The sequence below is a fragment of the Zootoca vivipara genome, chromosome 7 (assembly GCF_965207765.1).
Source record: "Zootoca vivipara chromosome 7, rZooViv2.hap1.1, whole genome shotgun sequence".
Lineage (NCBI taxonomy): Eukaryota > Metazoa > Chordata > Lepidosauria > Squamata > Lacertidae > Zootoca > Zootoca vivipara.
The window spans coordinates 68827172-68847679 of record NC_142590.1 but is presented as its reverse complement, the minus strand read 5'-3'; the positions used below and the strand labels follow the sequence as shown (position 1 = coordinate 68847679).

General features: G+C 43.4%; 1 protein-coding gene across 1 annotated transcript in view; it reads left to right on the top strand.

The window, feature by feature from the left end:
• LOC148685126 (disks large-associated protein 4-like) overlaps nucleotides 1–15121 on the top strand; it is a 187923-nt gene extending 172802 nt beyond the window's left edge. The window contains exons 4-7 of the mRNA XM_088674579.1: nucleotides 2844–3061; nucleotides 8722–8836; nucleotides 13186–13236; nucleotides 14804–15121. Coding sequence (XP_088530705.1) covers nucleotides 2844–3061; nucleotides 8722–8836; nucleotides 13186–13236; nucleotides 14804–15121 — 702 coding nt within the window. The remainder of the gene's footprint in view (nucleotides 1–2843; nucleotides 3062–8721; nucleotides 8837–13185; nucleotides 13237–14803) is intronic.
• The last annotated feature ends 5387 nt before the right edge of the window (nucleotides 15122–20508 follow it).

Below are 20508 nucleotides of genomic sequence, written 5' to 3'. Positions count from 1 at the left end.
ACAGAGGACATTCTTTTAATTTGAGGGCAGTGTTGCAGCTGTGCCTCTTACTGGAAGAGGGTAGGGGTAGGGTATGGAGGCAGTGAGGTTAGAATTTGGTGAACTGGGCTAGTTGGACAAAGAGTGTGCATTGAAATGTGGGGAATATTGTGTTAGTTTTTTTCTGATTATAAAGCTAGTGCTTCTGTTCCATTTTCTAAAGTTCCTTTCATACTGCAGTATCAGTTGTGTTACGGAACTGTGGCATGTCATGCTAAATTTCATTCACACCATTGGGCAATGTCATTGTTCCCCTACTCTTTCTGCACCTGTGTATTTCTGTTCCCCCGCCATTAACACATGACAACAATGTGAAAGAACCATATGTGGGTATATTGCCCCAAATTTCATCACTTTACTCCAGTGATTTTCCAGGTTAAGGGAGCTACAAATGGAATTTTGCTGGAATAATAATAATAATATCTGAAATGAGGACTAAACGTGTACTAATTTCCATTAGTTTTCTGGAAGTGCATTGTATGTCATATGAAAGCTCAAATACAGTATAATGTGGAAATTAACAGTTCAGGGAAATGTTGAATGCATGTGAATGCAGCCATAGAAAGACAAGATGGAGCCGACAACATGGTAGAGAGGAATTTTCCAGTACCCTTTGGCCCTTATCTCTTGTTTGCCTGTGGTTAAGTGAAGTATGAAAACAAAGTTTTCTCGAGCCTTCCAGGAGGCTGTGCTGAACTATCTACAAATATGGGAAGATATTTACAAGGAACGGCAACATTTGAATCCAACAGCAAAGGAGATTGAGGTGCAAGATCAAGATTTAGAGGACAATTTTGATTTTGAGACTGTGTGTGAGGAGCAACAATTTGATGATAATTTGGAGACTGATTTGGTTCAAAAAAAAATATGTGTTGGACGATGAAAAACAAAGATTTAAACAAGGAGACGAGGCCGACAAGGAGAAGCAAAGTGAAGTGAAGATTGATGGAAATGAGGACTCTGGAGGGACTGAAATGTGGAGAGGCGGTAGTGAAGGAAGGGATAGGCAGGGAGAGGGGGGAACAAAGGCCTGGAACTGGAAGTGGGAAAGAACTGGTGTGGGGTGAAAACTTTAGTTAAAGGTTTTTTTTGGATGGTAATAACGGTTTCTGAAATCTTGGCTTGTTAGAGGAAATGTTGATCCAATTGGGGGGAAAGACATTGGGAGGGGGGAAGGAGAGTGTTTTAAAAGTTTAGGGTTAGGAGTTTTCTGGAGGGATTAGAAGAATGGTTGAGGAAATATTTTAGAGTTTGTTTTTAATATTTTTTGTGTTTAGAGAGGTGTTTGGGTAGAGAGCTGCCTGTCTCCCTCTCTTTACTCTTTGCACCCAGTGGCAGGGGGTGCTCTGAGGAGAGGGGGAGGGGTAGAAGGAAACCCAGACACAAAAATGGAACCTTTAGAGTGCTGAGCCCCTCGGGTTACCCTAGTGGCAGGAGGGGACTCGGAGGAGGAGCAGCATGAAGAAGGAGAAGGACTAAGTTAATATGATAAGAATAAGATTTTGAATTAGAATAGAAAATCCGCCATAATCAATTAAAGAAGTTAGGGAAACCAGGAGGAAGAGAATCGAGGAAGCCACAAACAAATTGTTAAGAAAATAAGATTTGGGAATTTATATTTTTTCTTTTTTCTTGTTTTTTCTTTTTTATTTTTATTTTTCTATTTGTTGTTTTATTGTTAAGTAAATTGGTATGTTGAAGAATTAGCTGGGGGAAAAACCAAACCTCAGAGATCCTCCGCTTCTGTCCTCTCAGTGGCAGGGGGGGGATGAGGGTGGAGGAGGGAGGGGGGAGGCCAAACCCAGCTTTAAAAGGACCCCTTTGTTTTCCAATGCCCATGGGTATCACTGGTGGCAAAAGTGGTCTTGGGGGTGGAGGGAAAATGAAGGGACAGAATTTATTTTGTGTGTTTTGTTTGTCTTGTTTCTATAAAAATTAATAAAAAATATTTTTAAAAAAAGAAAGATGGCAGGGCAGCTTTCTGCATTTCTAACATGCCAGATGAGATGGATGCCTAGTCCAATACAGCACAACTCTTCTTAATCTGTTTAAAAGCAGGGGGGGAGGACAAGGTCATTATTATGCACTGGAAAAACATTAGAAAAGAAAAAATCATTTGGACACTTCCAGCACAATGCTTTACATGTCTACTCAGATATAAGTCCTGCTAAGTTCAATATTTTTTGTTCCCAGGTAAATGGATGGAAAACTGCAACCCCTCAAACAATGCATTTTCCTTCTCTTTGCTTTTGTCTCTTATCAGCCTTTGGTCAGGTCAGCAGGGACATATAGCAAGGATGGCATTTGCTAGCTAGCACATGATGGGAAAATAAAACTCCTTTTCTCCCCCTTGACCATGTGCTAGGAAAGGCAGCTCTGTCATTGCATCTCGGACCAGAGACTTTAGGATCAGTCAAAACAAAAACACAAAATGCTTCACTTCAAGTACTTCGTGCCAAGGCTAAGGATTAACTAACTAACAGCTGGCATTATAAAGGTTAAGACAGATAATATAGGCTAAGAGGTGACTAAAAGTCAGGCTTCACAGCCTAAGCTGACCAAGAAGGAATTGCTTTGTGCATACTCCATTTAGCATTAGTAGTAACATGCATGTTGTTTACAAAGGCTTCCCTACCTGCATCAGTCCGGCTCGCCAGGAACCTGTCACTGTTAAATAGGTACAGGAGGCTGGACTGGATGAGTTGATGACCTGCTCTTCTGTAGATCTCCAAACGGCCCCTCCATCGCCCACTTTTTTTCCTTTCCTTACCAAATGCTATGTCTGTGTTCTGTTGCTTTTGCAGGTGCCTCAGGGAGACTGGAATAATACCTTGACTAGGGACAAGGACAATGAAATCCCATGCCGGCGCATGCGGAGTGGGAGTTATATCAAAGCCATGGGGGACGATGACAGCGAAGACTCGGAAACCAGCCCCAAGCCATCCCCCAAAACTGCAGCACGGAGGCAGAGTTACCTCAAGGCCACTCAACAGTCACTGAGCGAGCAGAGCACCACCCACAGGTACTGCCTTCTTATTTCAGTGCTACCTGGTGCTCTGTGAATACCTGCATCTTTGGCATGGTGGCAATGGCTCAGGTGCCTTAAAGACTGGCATCTATTGTGGCATCCCTAGATTTCACTGTTCAGTTTGTCAGACGCATGACGGGTTATTACTGGGTTACAGGCACATGGTGGAGGGTAGAGCTGAGATTAAACAGTGGGCTCAGAGGAAAATAAATGCAGAAGGAACAGAGGCGGTGATAATTGTATTGTTAATGGTGTTCATTCACAAAAACAGTTGTTGATAGTACAGAAATCCTGGCATTGGTGAGTCAGTTAACATATGTAATGAGTTTGATTAGTTTTGGGGGTTATATATATATATATATATATATATATATATATATATATAGGTTTATCACAATTCAATCCAAATCAATGAAATATAGTATGAGCTACATCCATCTTCTTCCTTCTCAGGAATGCTTAAAGGGCTGTAGGGAAGATGGAGACAATATGGCCATTTGAAACCGGTGGGTGATAGAATGGTATTATCACACGAATAGTACAGTGGTACCTCTACTTTAATGCATTCGGAACGCATTAAATTTGTAAGTAGAGGTACCACTGTATTCTGAAGCCGACCTAGAATTGTGACTCATTTGTTCACAACCCTAAGGACCAAGCTTTTCACATTATATATTGTTCCATTCACATATTTAGTACCTGATAGTGGCTCCCGCAGAACCTTTCATTAAAGTGCATTTGTACACTTAAGCTAGGGCTGAGATGAGCACCATTTCACAGCTGATTTTCCTGGTCATGATTAGAAGGATGAGGGTGCAAAAGATGTTGAGGTGGAACTTCCACAAAATTATTAGAACAAGATGTTGAGGTGTGCTTGCTCCCTGCTAGGACGGAGGGATTGCAAGACCTCAGACAAAAATAAACAAACCGAGAGGCAGTCTATAAGTTATATTCACCACATGGGAGGTCCTGGAAACAGCCTCCATGTGGCTGGTGATTCCCAGCACAGCTGTAATGTGTAAAATGGCATCATAAAAACATAAGAAGAACCTACTAGATCAGGCCAGATGCCCGTGGAAAGGCGGCAAACAGGACTCAAGCACAAGAGCGCTCTCCCTTCCTTTGGTTTCCAACAACCCGTATATATAGAATTCTACAAGTTTCCATGCCCTGCAGTCAGCATGGAGACTAGTATAAGTAATCTTTAAGACAGCTTTATTGCCCCTCCTATTTCCAATGTTTTATTTCACCTGCATCCCTGTGAACATCTCCTTCATGCAAACTGGCCCTTGTTGACAGTTTCCTGCCCATTGAGGGTTGGACTGGAAGGTGACTTCAACTGCACTTTATTCTCCATGTAGATTAATAGAAGAGCTCTAAAGTCCTACACTTTCCTTCCCACCTTTCTCCTGTCTGTACCCTAGTCATTCACCCCTGAGAGGGCAGAGGGGATCTCAGTTCAAAAAGAACCTGCATACGCTAAAATGTAGTAGCCAAGGCTCCAGCAGAATTGTTGATCGCTTTAGTAAATGGTCAATAAAGGAAGTCACCTGTCTTGCTAGTTTGTAAAAATGCAAGACCTAGTGCCATCTGCTGGCCACTGAGAAATAAATGTTGTTTCTGCATTTTAAGTACACTACTGGTTTTGTGAAGCGCAGTTCAAGCTGCCAAGAGACCGGCACAAAGAGGATTTAGAACCATGTTGCCCAGGTTGTTGTGGGAATGGATGTTTATAAAATTACAAATACATTAACTAAATTGAGAAAAGTACTTAAGGTTCTATGTACACAGACTGACGGGCTTTGATAAATGCAACTTTGGGGGGGGCATAAGAACATAAAAAGAAGCTGCTGGATCAGGGAAAAGGACTGACCAGTCCAGCATCCTGCTCTCACAGTGGCCAGCCAGATCCCTCTGGGAAGCCTGAAAGCAGGACCTGAACACAACAGCACTGTCCCCACTTCTGATTCCTAGCAGCTGGCATTAAGAGGCATGCTTCCTTTGACAGAGGAGATAGAATATAACCATTGTGGTTAGTAGCCATTGATAGTCTTCTCCTCCATTAATTTGTCTAATCCTCTTTTAAAGTCATCCAAGTCAGTGGCCGTCACTGCATCTTGGGGGAATGAGTTCCATAGCTTAACTGTGTGCTGCATGGAGAAGTATTTTATTTTATCTGTCCTGAATCTTCCAGCATTCAGATGTCCATATGTTCCCATGTTAGGAAAGAAGAAAAACTTTTCTCCATCCACTTCGCCATGCCATGTATTATTTGATAAACTTCTATCATGTCACCTCAAAGGCTCATCCGGATTCTGTTTGTGTCGTGATTACCAGGCACAAGTTTGAGTGGTTTTTATTTTGTCCCTCCACTTTCCCCAGGAAAAGCCACTGTTTACTGCTGAATCGGAATGAACGGCAGGTGGGTTTTCAGTGGATTTATGTTTGTTCAGATTCAGCGGAAAACAGTGGGTATTCCAAGGGAAAGTGGCAGGGACTAAAGAAGAACCACTCAGACCCATGCCTGGAAATCACAGCACCAAGGGAGGTCTGGATGAGCCCTTGCCTCTTCTCCAATCTGAAACATCTCAGATGCTGCAGCCTTTCCTCACAGGGTAGTCACTCCATCCCCTTGTTTGTTTTGGTTGCCCTGGCCTTTCCTAAAACTTTTCCGGCTCACTTTGACTAATGGTACTGATAAAGGTATCAATTGATAAAGGTATCAATTCTATAGCTATCAGTTCTAAATTGATAGGGCAACACCTACATGTATGGAGGTCTGTGTGCGCATAAGAGTCCTGCCATTCACAAAAAAGCCAATAATTCTGGCCATTCAATCCTTTTTTTCCTTTTGGTTTCAAAAGCCTAAGGAGTCAAAAAGCTTCCTTGAAAAGAACAATGGTAGATTGACTGAGTTAGATCTGGCAATGACATATACAATGTGTTTATACCGTAGTTGCAATCCAATACACAAGTACCTGGGCATAAGCAGAAACCTTTAAGTTCACCCTGGCTTTTTAAACACTGTATTATTATTATTATTATTATTATTATTATTATTATTATTATTATTATTATCTCTTAAATCTCATATTATTAGTTTAGTCTCTACTGTGACCATGGCATTCTATTTTTGTCACATGGGATTATTGTCTCTCCCCCACTCCCCACCCTCTCTCTCTCTCTCTCTCTCTTTGTGGTGTGTGTGTGTGTGTTGATTTTATTTCTTCCAATTTAATAGTTTATTTGATTGCTTGATTTGTGTCGTGTATCACCTAGAGCAGGCATCCCCAAAATTCGTCCCTCCAGATATTTTTGGACTACAATTCCCATCATCCCTGACCACTGGTCCTGTTAGCTAGGCATCATGGGAGTTGTAGGCCAAAACATCTGGAGGGCCGCAGTTTGGGGATGCCTGACCTAGAGGATTGGGCAAATAGGCCAATACTAAATAAATAAAATACTTCTGGATAAACATGTTTAGGATCACACTAATAATGATAGGTAAAGGTAAAGGACCCCTGGATAGTTAAGTCCAGTCAAAGTCGACTATGGGATTGCAGCACTCATCTCACTTTCAGGCCAAGGGAGCCGGCGTTTGTCCACAGACAGCTTTCCAGATCATGTGGCCAGCATAACTAAACCACTTCTGGTGCAACAGAACACCATGACGGAACCCAGAGCATATGGAAACGTTGTTTACCTTCCCGCCACAGCTGTAACTATTTATTTACTTGCATTGGTATGCTTTCGAACTGCTAGGTTGACAGAAGCTGGGACAGAGCAACGGGAGCTCACTCTGTCGCGCAGATTCGAACCGCCAACCTTCTGATCGGCAAACCCAAGAGGCTCAGTGGTTTTAGACCACAGTGCCACATGTGTTTAGGATCACACTAATAATAATAACAATAATAATGTAAACACTTCAGTCCTAAGCACACTTATTAGGTAGTGAACAATTGTCATAAATCGGCCTTGCAAAGAGATGGGTCATTGGTCTATATATCCCAAAATCCCCTTCCCCAGCCTGGTGCCTTCAGAATGTTCTGAACTGTCATCTCTGACTCTTGGCCCTGCTATAACCCAAAATATCAGGAGGGCAGTAGGTTGGGGAACAATGGGCAGTGACTAGCAGCACTCTCCAGAATTTCAAAGCATACCAATGCAAGTAAATAAATAGTTACAGTCTTTCCCACACCTGCATGGAAAGGCTCGGGACAGAAGTTGAGACTGTCTGCAGTTGGAGCATGCACTGCACCACCAAGCTACGGCCCTGCCATTATTTGCTCAGCTATCAGTTTTCTAGCAACGACAATGAGTTTTGTTTTAAATGCAGCCTGTTAGAGTCTTGGAGATGTGCTTAGCAAAAATGAGTTTGAGAGAGCAAGAGCTCCCCTGGAGCTTCATTCTTCAGCACTGACAAGTACAAGCAATGTATGTGGTGTGCTCTGGCTGTATGTGGAGCGTGGCTGTCACCCAGTGGCCATTTTGTGCTGCTTCTTCTGCCTAGTTTGTGTGTCTGTTCTTGTAAGCCTTTCCTTGTGACAACTGAGGGCCAAGCAAGATGCAGTGTTAAATGTGTATTTAGCAACGACTGGTGGCCATGGGTACTTACTGGAGCCAGAGCCAGTGGCAGACAGCGCCACCCTCTGACTGGCTGTAAAAAAGAAGGCAGGAAAGTGGAGACTGGCCATGGGCAAGCTGAAATTGGTGGGATATTGCCCCCAATTGCCTTAATGCACCAGCCTCCTTAAAAAAAAAATACCAGTAGCAGCCACTGGCATTGGGAGATGAGAAGGGGGGGATTAACTATTGTCTCTCATGCTGCAGTCCTGATCAAAATTGCTCCTTTGACACTGCTATTTGCTTCAGAAGAAAATCCCCCCCACAGGTTCCATAAGTACATTTAATCCATTGTGTGATTTATTTCCATAACCAAGAGTTTAGGTGACAGTAGCACAATATGCTGTTGGTACATCCTGGAAGGATAGCCTTGCTTCTGGCTAATTGGCCGTGCTGCTGTTTGTTCCCCTTTAAACATTTGACAACATGCTTGTTCTTGCACAAGGGCAGGACAATGAAAAAAGAGCAGATCTGAGGGGAAATGGTAAACAAAGCAAAACCATTCACCAACAACATCCATATGTTGAAAGAGGAGGAGCTGATTACTAATTACAACCTCTAATAGACCTGCACAACTGTATTATACATAGTGATTTACTGTCCTAAATATTGCACTCTGAGTGCCTGGACACTACAATAACCAAGCAAAAAAAGGGGGGGGGACTATCTGCCTACAGACTGTCTGCAACAAATGTGTATTTATAGCACCAAAAATGGTCATGCCGGAAGGGCCTAGATGGCTGATTTGGGAGGGTGCCTTCCTAATGTCACATGGCTGAAGTGTATTGATTAATCTTTAAATGCTCTATTTGTTTTTGCTTCCATGTCTTCTAAAACAGCCTAGTGTTAAGTAGAGCAGAGGATGATTTGCGTTAGGCAAGGCTTGAGATGCATTAGTTGGTAACTCTGACAAATCTGCAGTGTGCAGGGAGCTCTGGGAATACCTGGTTGTCACCAAGATCCACAACTGATTTTGTCTCTCCTGGTGTTCATGTGATCATCATCTCAGACTCTCTGTCCTCATTCCACAGGAGTCTGGACCGCCTTGATTCGGTGGAGATCCTTTTGCCTCCAAAGTTCCCAAGCTGGGAGGAAGAATACAACCAGATCGCAGACAACCTTAATGAGTCCAGTTGCATCAACCAGGTAAGAGCCAGCAGTTCACAGCACCAAGGAGGGCCAGCCTGAGAGTGGGGAAGGAGCAGTAAGATGGGGGAGGTGGCTTTAATTTGCTCACATTGCAGCTCAAAACAAATTTTGTGATTCCCACATTTGTAATTCAAATATGAACCCACATTGACTAGAATGTGAAGTCAATCTCTTCTGCTTCCGATTGCTGTAAAAACAGTACTTGAGCACAAATATCTCAGAAGAGGTTCAAAGGCAATATGTGTTGTTTATACATATTATTATTATTTATTATTATTATTATTATTATTATTATTATTATTATTATTATTACTGACTATCTTTCCCAATAAATATTCAGCATTCTGTGACCACTGAGCATACTCAGTCCTCATTGGGTTGTTTTGGGATCCTTCCCTTTCCTTTAGGGTTCCCCCTGCTTCTTCTGCAAACCTTGGTGTTTCCGCAAGCTGGCTATTACGTGTGTGTTTGTGTGGATGGTGCTGTTTGGCCTGCATAAGGATTACACAGAGAGAATCAGTTCACTATTAGTATATAGGATGATAAGATGAACCTTGCTGGATCAGAATAAAGATCTATCTAATCTAGTGTCTAGGATCAGACAATGGACAAGCTGATGCCTCCAAGAAGCCAGCAAGGTATGGAGGTGACAACCCTCACCTTCTGTTTGCTTGTCCCCCAGCAACTGGCACTTGAAGCCGGAGGTTCCCTGCAGCTAACAGCCACTGGTTGACATATGGTAATGTTATGTACTGCTGATTGGTCTGCAGGAGCCACCAAATCCAGCTCCAGGTGGAAGTGAATCAGCAACCAGATTGGCCTGCAGGAGCAGCCAATCAGGCTGCTGGCAGAAGTCAATCCGCAAGCTAATTGACCCACAGGTGCAGCCCTGAAGTAGCCAATCACGCAAGGCCCATTGTGTAAAGAATGTATATAAGCAGACATTTTGGGGAAAGAGCCATTCTTCTCTTCCTCTACTTCTATTGCTACTACTGGTACAAGCCAAATAAAGAGCATGAAATTCATTCTCGACTCCGAGTATATTTCAGGTAACTTCCTGAATTTGTCCGCGTGGGAACAAAACTAAAGTAGGTGAGGTCAAAGCTGGCAGTGGATGGCGCTACTCCACACTCCCTCACACACTTGCATGAACACTACACCCACATCTCTCACACACATGCATACATGCTGCACATCTTTCTTTCACACACAAAGGGCTATCCCACACACTCTTTAGCTGTTCTAGAATCATTAGCACCAAGGGCTGGATCTTGTGGCATGGCGATTAGCCTTATACTACTTGAACACATGTTGAAAGAGTGACTGGGGTGATTAAGTGAAAAAGAGGGGCCTGCACCTTTCATAGTTGTGTAGAAGGGGGGGGGTCCCAGCAGGTGCTGGGGGGAGCAGATATCCCTCTTCTAGGCAGCTCTTCAAAGCACAGGAGCCTTGTCTTCTTTTGTGTCTGGTGTGTGTGTATGTATGTGAAGTCTTTGAAAAGTGGGTTTAGCCAGCTGGTCAAAACCTTCACATGACCAAGAATGACATCAAAATCCTGTGTTCATGTATACTGAGTAAACACATCACCAAGCAGAAGTTATTATTACATTTTAGTGGAAGACCAGCATTGACTCTGTACCACAAGGGATGGATCACATGTGAGATTCAAATACGGGCACAATATTTGCTTTTGTGATATTTGTCTGTACCTTCCATTTGTCTGGTGTCTCCCCCTTTATAAAAAAAATACTTTGTGAAGCTGTTTGAGATCCTCAGGAAAGAGGCTATATTATATTTGTCCAGTAAGAAACAATCAGCAACCGTGTGTTGGATGTTGCAAATCAACAACGTCAAACTCATTTCTCTAAATTACTACTTCCCTTAGTCATTCCTTTAAGAGTAGCAAGCACATTATCCTTCTAAGGCTCAGGTAGCAGAAAGGTTTGGGTTTGTTACATTTCTGTATCACCCCCACACACACATACACACAGCAATTTACAGCCAGAGCAAAAACAGGGTGCTGTAATTAAAATGCACAAGCATATCGAAAGCATAGGGTGGCATTGAATGGTAACCCTACTCATAGTACACCCACTGAAGTTAACAAACATAACTAATTTACAATTCATTAATTTCAATGGGTCTACTCTAAGTAGTTGAATACCATCCATAGGCCCACCCTCTCAAACCCAGAGCCAACCCTGATTCACAATTGTAGTAGTGTTTTGTGGGGGTTTTTTTGTTTGAAATCTGCCAGCATTGTTGAAAGGAGATCACTATGACATGATTCTCTATTGATACAATTGACCACTGAGTCAGTCTACCATTACGGCATGAGCCCAGCCCTCAAATTTTGCTCATGGTCATGTGTTTCTGCTGTGGTTGAAACGTTGTGAATTTTATCCCTGCTGTGAGGGAATCTGTGAGATTTTATTTCTTCAGGGCTTTCCATAAAGAAGCTGCATCCTAGTGATACTGCTAATGCCTGAAGAGAAAGAAGGAAATACAATTACTCATGAGCCATTTAAACCCAAATTACATGAAAATGGATATGCATATGATAGGAGATAGGCATCTATACAAAATACTAACATTAACCTTTGCCATTTTAAGCAAGCAGGTTCTTAGATTGTCGTTTTAAACCAAATGTTAATTTTTGAATTTTCAAAAGGTTTTCATTTCCTACCATATGCACAAACTGCTTTCATTTCTGAATGGTGTTATCTCTCTAGCAAGCACTTAGAAATGGCTTATGTGGCCGTTTTTCCACAACAAGAAAAAATGAGAATGGGTGTATTTTCCTATCACAATCTGATTAATTTAGCACCAAGAAAATTGCAAAGGAACTTCCTTTGTTCCGAATACATTTCCTATATTTTTTTCCAGCATGAGGGAAACGAGAAGTTCTGGAATCTACTTCATCAATTCCATTTTAATGAAGAGTAACTGCCACATGCACCTAGTCTTAAGAGTTAGCTATTCCTGCTGAGTCCAGGTGGTATGTACAACCCCATCTAAGGCTCCAACCCTACGCAAACGTCTTTGGGAATAAGTCCCACTGAACTCAGCAGAAGTTCATCCAAAGTAAATATACACAGGCGCAGGCCTTTTATTAAGAATTCTGAATCCAAGCTCTTCTACTTAGATTATGCTTTACTAGCATAATCATTCTCCACAGACTTGTAGGTTAACTCTACCGGTATACAGATCTGAATGGCCGGTAGAATGGAAAGGAAAAGAATGAGAGAAATGTAATGTGTTGTCAGCAACCAGTCTGTTGGGGAGTGTGCTCCTTGCTGAGACAAATAACTCAGGTGAGGAGCCCTGTTTATCATTAAACAGGGTATCATAGCTATGATAAAGGAGCATCTTGCCTACAATGGATTCAGGTGTTTTGCTGTTTCTTGACTAGATCTTCATAATGTGGTGGTAAGGGTCTGACAAAGCAATCAATATAATACCTGCACTATGTGTGTCCTAGTAGATTAAATTGAAAATACTAGTATCAGTGGTAGCTTGATGAGGACCAGTCTATTTGGTGGTGAGAAGAACTAATCAACATACAAACACAGCAATTCTGGGTGTAGGAATTGTGCTCATGATTTTTTGAATGATCTTGTTAGAAGAGCATCTAGAATGCTGAGATCTGTAAAGACTCAGACTGGGCAATAGAAACTAAGTACCAATATTGTACTGCCAACTAAGTACCAATATTGTACTCCTGCCAACCTAGCAGTTCGAAAGCACGTCAAAGTGCAAGTAGATAAATAGGAACTGCTACAGCGGGAAGGTAAACGGCGTTTCCATGTGCTGCTCTGGTTTGCCAGAAGTGGCTTTGTCATGCTGGCCACATGACCTGGAAGCTATACGCCGGCTCCCTCGGCCAATAATGCAAGATGAGCGCGCAACCCCAGAGTCGGTCACGACTGGACCTAATGGTCAGGGGTCCCTTTACCTTTACCAATATTGTAGAGCTCTGTACCTCTTTTCCAGTTCCCAGACCATTCCTATTATTTGGACTTCAAGATTTTGTGTTATTCATGGCAGCTGGAGAGTAGGCTTTTGCTGTACTGTGAAAGGTTGGCTGATCACCCTTATATTAAAATTAGTTTTTGTCAAAGTGTTCACTGTAACCAGGGGCTGATCTTTTTGTTTGTTTTGGTTGTGTTGATTTTTGTTTCACTGTGCTTGGTTAGCCTCCTCGTGAGCCTTTGGTTTGGATGTCATGGACCAAAACTGTTACATGGTCACCACTGTCACTCTGTGATTCCTGTTGAGTGCTTCTGTACAGAAGCAGTGAAATCCCCATCCCTCACGCTTTAATCTTCTCCAACTCTTTCTTCCAGATGTTTGGACAACCCTCATTTATCCCACAGATATTTACACAAGGAGAGCAGGTACCGTCATCTGACAAATCTTCTACTGCCCCTTACATGCACAAATGAAGTTACCTTATACATTCAGGCCACGGATCCAGCTATCTAAACACTGGCTGCTGCAGTGGCTGGCATCAGCTCTCCAAAGTCCCAGGCAGGATTCTTCCCCTGCACTTTAACGTGCTCACTGGGCATCAAACTTTTTGAATAGTTGTCCTGCCTTTTAGAGACCATTGCACAATATTTGAGGTTGGGCTGCCTGTTGAGATGAGGTAAGAGAAACTGGGATGAGCTGGGTGAAGTAGCAGAGAGTCTTCATCTTATTCCGAGGTGGATTGGTGGAGGCAGATGTTCCCTGTTGTTTCAGTGCTGAAGTGAGGCTCAAGCTAAATCTTCCTGTGACAAGGTCTGACCTGGCTCAAAATCAGTAGATATGAAGGATACCTTTGGAAATCAGAGAAGGAACCCAAGATTTATGCCATGTATGGAGGGATCAGGAAAGAGGACAAAAAATAAACTGGGTTAGGTTAAGAAAACAAGTGGCCCTTACTGCTTCAGTTTAAATTGTTGTTTGTTGTGCATTGATTCCCTACGAAGGTTTAAATATATGGATATCTTGTTCAACTGGTATCAGCCACACCAAGGTTAGTGGCGAAAACTGGGCTTTATTAACAAACATGAGAAAGCATCAGCATCATATTGGAAGGGCTTTAGGACAAATGCTATGTAGGAACAGCTGGAATAGGATGGAAAACATGCTGTGTTCCTCTGCATAATCTGAGAAGAAGCTTTTAGCCTAGAACTGGATGTAAATAGGATAGGCTTTGGTGAAATGAATAGAATTAGTTATTCCCAATTATAAACATGACCTGGGAATAGATTATTAGATTTGGGGGCATAAGTGGAAGTTTATGAGTTGTTGAACATCACAGAGTGATTAATACGCTTTTGGGTTCTTTCTCCATGAGGTTACTTGGGCATTGTAACATCCTCATTCGCAGAGATTCCATGTCCCCACCCTTTGAGGATCTCAAATAACTTTATATCACCATTGAACTAGTATCACAGCATCCTTGCCCAGCTTGAGTACAACCCAGAAGCAATGTATGGTGGTGACCCATCAGAGGCTTGGTGAACCTCTTGGCTCTTCTGCTGCCTGGTGGGCAATGCCAAAGCACAGGTACAGACAAGCACCTCACAAACAAGAATGCAGCAGAGGTGGTGGCCTGTGTCACTATCTCGGCTACAAGTTGTGCTTCTCCTGCTTTGAAGTCAAGAAAAAATGGACCTGTGTCAAACTTATGGCTCTGCAGATCTTGTTGGACAATAACTCCCACTGGCTCCTGCTGGCAGGGCCCAATGGCCAGGGATAATGGAAGATGTTGTCCACCAACATCTAGAGGGCCACATGTTCCCCATTTCTGAATTGAAGAAAAGAGCCTTCAACCACTTCATTCCCCATACTCACTTATAAATTCATACATTTTACCAACACAATAAATGCATTCAAGCGAAAAAGGAGGGGAACCCATGAGATCATATCTGGGAAGTTCTTTCGGCAGGAGAATGACCAGCTTTGTTCTTGCAGGAGAGGGAACCAGAGCTGAACGACCAATATGAGGGGATGTGCGAATCAGCCTACAGTGAAGCAGAATCGGCCACTGTAGAAGTCCTGGACCTGCCTCTTCCCAGTTACTTTCGCTCCCGGAGCCACAGCTACCTCCGAGCAATCCAGGCAGGCTGCTCCCAAGAGGAGGACACCATCTCAGTGCGGTCTCTCTCTCCACCCCCAGCCAACAGCATCAGTGGCAGTCGGACGCTTCCCAGCAACAGTAAGTCTGACCATATTGGGCTGGAGCGGGAACTGGGGGGGGGGGTGGCCAGACCTGGCTTGGCTAGAGTGTGATGAACATTGTAAAGAGAGTTTTGAGCACAACATAAATTTCCAGGTCGGTGTTGCTTCAAAGAAGCAGTGGCTGGGTTTTTCCATACGCACTGAATGGGGGATTTGGATCTGGTTTCAATTAACGTAAGCATTTAGAAGTTGACCTACTGGTATCTATCTATCTATCATCTATATTTTATATTCTATTTCTGTATCAGCACTGCAGAGAATGATTTGACTCAAAAATCATATAGAGTGCAATCCAGCCAAAGTTAAGTATTATGGAGGAGTCTTTCTCCTCTACAGTGGTACCTCGTGTTACATACCATCCCCTTAATGAATGCTTCAGGTTACGCGCTCCACTAACCTGGAAGTAGATGCCCCTTGTTGTGAACTTTGCCCCGGGATGCGAGCGGAAGTTGCACTCCAGCGGTGCAGCAGCAGAGGGAGGCGCCATTAGCGAAAGTGCACCTCATGTTACAAGCGGTTTCCGGTTATGAACGGACCTCCGGAACGGATTAAGTTTGTAACCATAGGTGCCACTGTATTCCCTTTATGCCACATTGCTAGGCACTTTCTGTTTCAGTGTGGGGTAGAAATGCTTCTTTTCCATACCCTAGTATGAATATATCTAAATGGGATTGTTTGATTGTAGTGATATCCTAAAGGGGTATATATAATGACTCCTCCTCATGTACTTGGGAGAATCATAGAATTGTGGAGTTGGAAGGGACCCTGAGGATCATCTAGTTTGACCCCTTGCAATGCAGGAATATGCAGCTGTTCCATACAGGGATTGAACCTGCGATTGGCATTATGAGCACCACATTTGATGTTAAGATCCAGCCAGCAGTGGTTTCAAATCTTATCTTGTCCACCATCAGGGGCTGGTTTCCTAGGCATGACAAGTTTAAAACAATCTTGGAAACTGACTTGCTATTAATACGGGGTCTGCCGAAGATTTTAATCACCACTTATTGGATGCTGATGAAACTTTGTCACGTAGCTAAGCTAGCAATGGCATGTGACTTTAAGTGTTTGTGAAACAGCTGGTCAAGTACTGTATGATGCCAAGAGGTCTCTCTTTCCACCCGTAATCCTCTTACTCACAGCAAAAGATTCTTTTTTCCCCCCACAGATGGGGTGGGGCCACATTCACAGCAAACTAGGAGCCCAATCCTTGCTTCATTTTGTCTCTCCAGACAACAGTTGGGTTGGGTGGGTGTGCTTTTCCACTGATTTCATTTGGAACATCACCGAGAAGTCTGTGCTAATGGACTTCTCTCAACACCCCACCTTAGATGTCTAGAAAGAGACTTAGCTGTGAGTGTGAATCTGTCTCACTTAGCAAAATGTCAAAACATGGCCAAGATGTGTCATAAGGAGGGACTGTTACAAACAATTTCTTTAAAGATGATGACATTTTGAGGCCTCTTTGCATTAAACGCTGTTTGTAAATGACTGGTACTTTGCTGACAAATATATATATATACACAGAGAAGCCCATATTATTAATTTGTCTGTCATTAGCCTTCCCCAACCTGCTGCCCTCCAGGTGTCTTAGACCAGGCATCCCCAAACTTCGGCCCTCCAGACGTTTTGGACTACAATTCCCATCTTCCCCAACCACTGGTCCTGTTAGCTAGGGATCATGGGAGTTGTAGGCCAAAACATCTGGAGGGCCGCAGTTTGGGGGTGCCTGTCTTAGACTCTAACTCCGATGAGCCACAGACAGCATGGCCAGTGGTCGAGGATAATGGGAGTTATAGTCCAAAACATTTTGGTGGGCACAAGGCTGTGGAAGGCTGGTCTAAACACTTTATCAGGATTACAGTCTTATCCCTAGTCTTGTTTATCTGGTTCATTTTGTCCTGTGGGAAATATTCATAGGACTCTAGGCAAATGCTGCAATCTTACACACATTTACTTTGGAATTAGCTCCAGCGAGGAACTTCTGTGCAAAAATGCAAAAGGTTCAAGCTGTTAATTACATATTTCCTGTTCAGCACCCACTCTGCCCAGTACAGTCCATGTAAATGACACTAGATTAGTCCAAGGATTCTATTATATGACTGTTCCTCAAATCTAGTTCTCCTGAACTCAAAGGTGTGTTTAGCCTTTCAAATACTTTGACAGGATGGCATCCTTCCTATGTCTCCCTGCTGTTCTTCAGAAGACAGCTTAACCTGAAATATTTTTCCTCCTGCATATGTAATACGACGGTTGCAATTGTCAGTGTGCTTGCGTGTTTGGACGACTGCATTAAAATTGTAGAGCATATAATTTGTGATGTTGTGCACTGAAAAGAAAGCTGCTCAGGCTGCAATCAGCATGGGATTTGTGGCTTTTGGGGATTTATGGCTTGTCTCGTGAAAAATAAATTGCACTTGGCAGTGGGATATAAATTCTGATGCTGTTAAGACACTGTTCTGCTCTTTGCTTTTGACGGAATAGGGAAAGGATTTAAATTCCTGTTGGCTGAAGACATCAGCCTCATGTGCCCCCAACATCTGAATAGACTCTCTTGGCATATATTAAATGTTGGGCTGCGTTAACGAGCTTGCAGATTGCGCTACAATTACACTTTCAGCATTTTTTTATTTTTTCAGCTACAATGACAGCTTTTTGTAGGCTGAGATTTTTGTCGTTTGCAGGCAAAGACTCTGGCCTTTTGAGAGCTGGTGGTCATACGACAGCACCCAGAGTGTAACAAGGACTGAGAGATTGTGGGGGGGGGTGTGCTCGTTTAATCTCACTGTAAACAAGTGGTACAGTGACAATAAAGTATTTCTATTTCTCAGGCAGTGGGTCAAGACCCACCAGTGGGCCTTGGGGTACTTTCAGATGGGCCTTAGCACCACAGATTCTTCCTCCCCACTCCCACCCCCACTGTTATTTCTGTGCCATAACAGTTTGTTTAGACCAGTGAGCACCAGCAAATCCTTACATGCTGAGTAAAGGGGGCCAAGAGACAAGTTCAAGTAGGGGGAAGAGGGAAGGAAAGTTTCCCTCCTCTGCAGTGGACAAGCCAGAGGACATGTGGAAGGAAATTAGAAAGTGAGAAACAAGATCACTATTCGTTATTGTTGCTGATGTTGTTAAATAAAATGGGAATAGAAAAAGAGGAGATGTTGTTGTTTAGTTGTTTAGTCGTGTCCGACTCTTCGTGACCCCATGGACCATAGCACGCCAGGCACTCCTGTCTTCCACTGCCTCCCGCAGTTTGGTCAAACTCATGTTCGTAGCTTCGAGAACACTGTCCAACCATCTTGTCCTCTGTCATCCCCTTCTCCTAGTGCCCTCAATCTTTCCCAACATCAGGGTCTTTTCCAAGGATTCTTCTCTTCTCATGAGGTGGCCAAAGTATTGGAGCCTCAGCTTCATGATCTGTCCTTCCAATGAGCACTCAGGGCTGATTTCCTTAAGAATGGATAGGTTTTATCTTCTTGCAGTCCATGGGACTCTCAAGAGTCTCCTCCAGCACCATAATTCAAAAGCATCAATTCTTCGGCGATCAGCCTTCTTTATGGTCCAGCTCTCACTTCCATACATCACTACTGGGAAAACCATAGCTTTAACTATACGGACCTTTGTAGGCAAGGTGATGTTTCTGCTTTTTAAGATGCTGTCTAGGTTTATCATTGCTTTTCTCCCAAGAAGCAGGCGTCTTTTAATTTTGTGACTGCGAAATTAAGAGGGACAAGTGACTATAGAAGAACCAGGTAGAAGGAAAGAAAGTTAAGGTTATAAGGATATAAGAAGCGCCTGCTGGATCAGGCCAAAGGCCCATCTAGTCCAGCATCCTGCTCTCACAGCGGCCAACCAAATACCCGTGGGAAGCCTCCAAACAGGACCTGAACACAACAGCACTCTTCCCTCCTGCATTTTCCAGCAACTGGTATTCAGAAGCATATTGCCTCTGACAGTGGAGGTAGAACATGGCCACTATGGCTAGTACAGTGGTTGTTGAACGGCTTGGCTCCCAAACAAATCGGCTCCCGAATGCCGCAAACCCGGAAGTTTGCAAACGTTTTTTGGAAGCCAAACGTCTGACTTGGCTTCCGTGGCTTCCTATTGAGTGCAGGAAGCTCCTGCAGCCAATCAGAAGCCGCACCTTGTTTTTCGAACGGTTCCAGGAGCCTAATAGACTCCCGGAATGGATTAAGTTCAACAACCAAGGCACCACTGTAGTCATTGATAAGGGGTGGGGGTGGGGGAGAACAAAGGTACAAGCAGTGTGTGAAAGGAGAAGGGGAGAAGAAATTACAGGATACGGGTAAAAAATACTTTGAGAGGCATGTGGGGGTTGGAAGGGGAAGGTCATCTCCACGTTGAGGCCCTGAATCAGCAAATTCTGCCTAAAATGGGGAGGCTGAGTCTCAACATCTCCAGAGCAAATGTTGGTACTTAGTATGATGAAAGCTGAGCTATGGAATTCCTTGCCACAAGGAAGGAACTTTAGCAATTTCCAAAGATGGATTAGATATCAGTAGAAGCTGTTATCAGTAATTGCCAGCTGATTATGCCAGTCTCTGCCTCCATCTTGTCACTGGCTTAGCCCCTGAATCACCACTTTGTGACGGGTGGGCCTTAAGTAATTTTCAGCCATTTCAAGTGGATCTTGTGCATAGAGAATTTGAGAATCACTGTTCACTAAAATGGAGCCGGGGGGGGGGTTACTACTAATCAAGGTGGCTTTTGCATTCGAACAACAATTGCTAGAATTGATCGCTCCTGCTGTGACTTTTGTTCTTGCTGAATTTCTCATTGGTTCATTTGAGTTTCTCTATCAGTCTTTCTCCCCTGGCGTAGCATCTTTCTTTTGAGGACTGTGCCTCCTGTTTGCTGTGAACTAAGATGTGTGTGTGAATGTGTGTGTGCGCACGCACACACACACACACACACTCTGAAGGGGCAGAATCTGACAGCAATCATGAGCAGCCCAACATTCCAGATCTTTCTGCAAATTCCAGCTTGGGTTACATATTACATGAAAGTTAGCACCAGGATTGACAGCCGCAGAGATTATTGCCTGCCCTGGATAGTGCCTTAAACAAACCTTTTGTACCTTGGCAAATTAAGCGGGGGGGGGGCAGACTGGGAAGGGAAATATAGCCAGTCAAACCTACTCATCTGCTTGGCAGGCATTCTGCTGTCAGCCTATTTGAATCTCCAGCTTTAATAAAGACACCCAGAGTTCTCTGCATTTCTGCATTTCGGAGTGGGGGAATGAAGAATAGTTTTGATTTTCTTTCCTCAGAACAAATAGATGTATGTGGTGGGATTTCGGGGATCCTATCAAAATAGCCTAGGCAGAAGATGTGGATCCCACATAACTGGATGCAAGGCATCCATCCACCCTCAGTACTTGGAATGAGATAGTTCTTATAAGTTGTCATACTGTACAT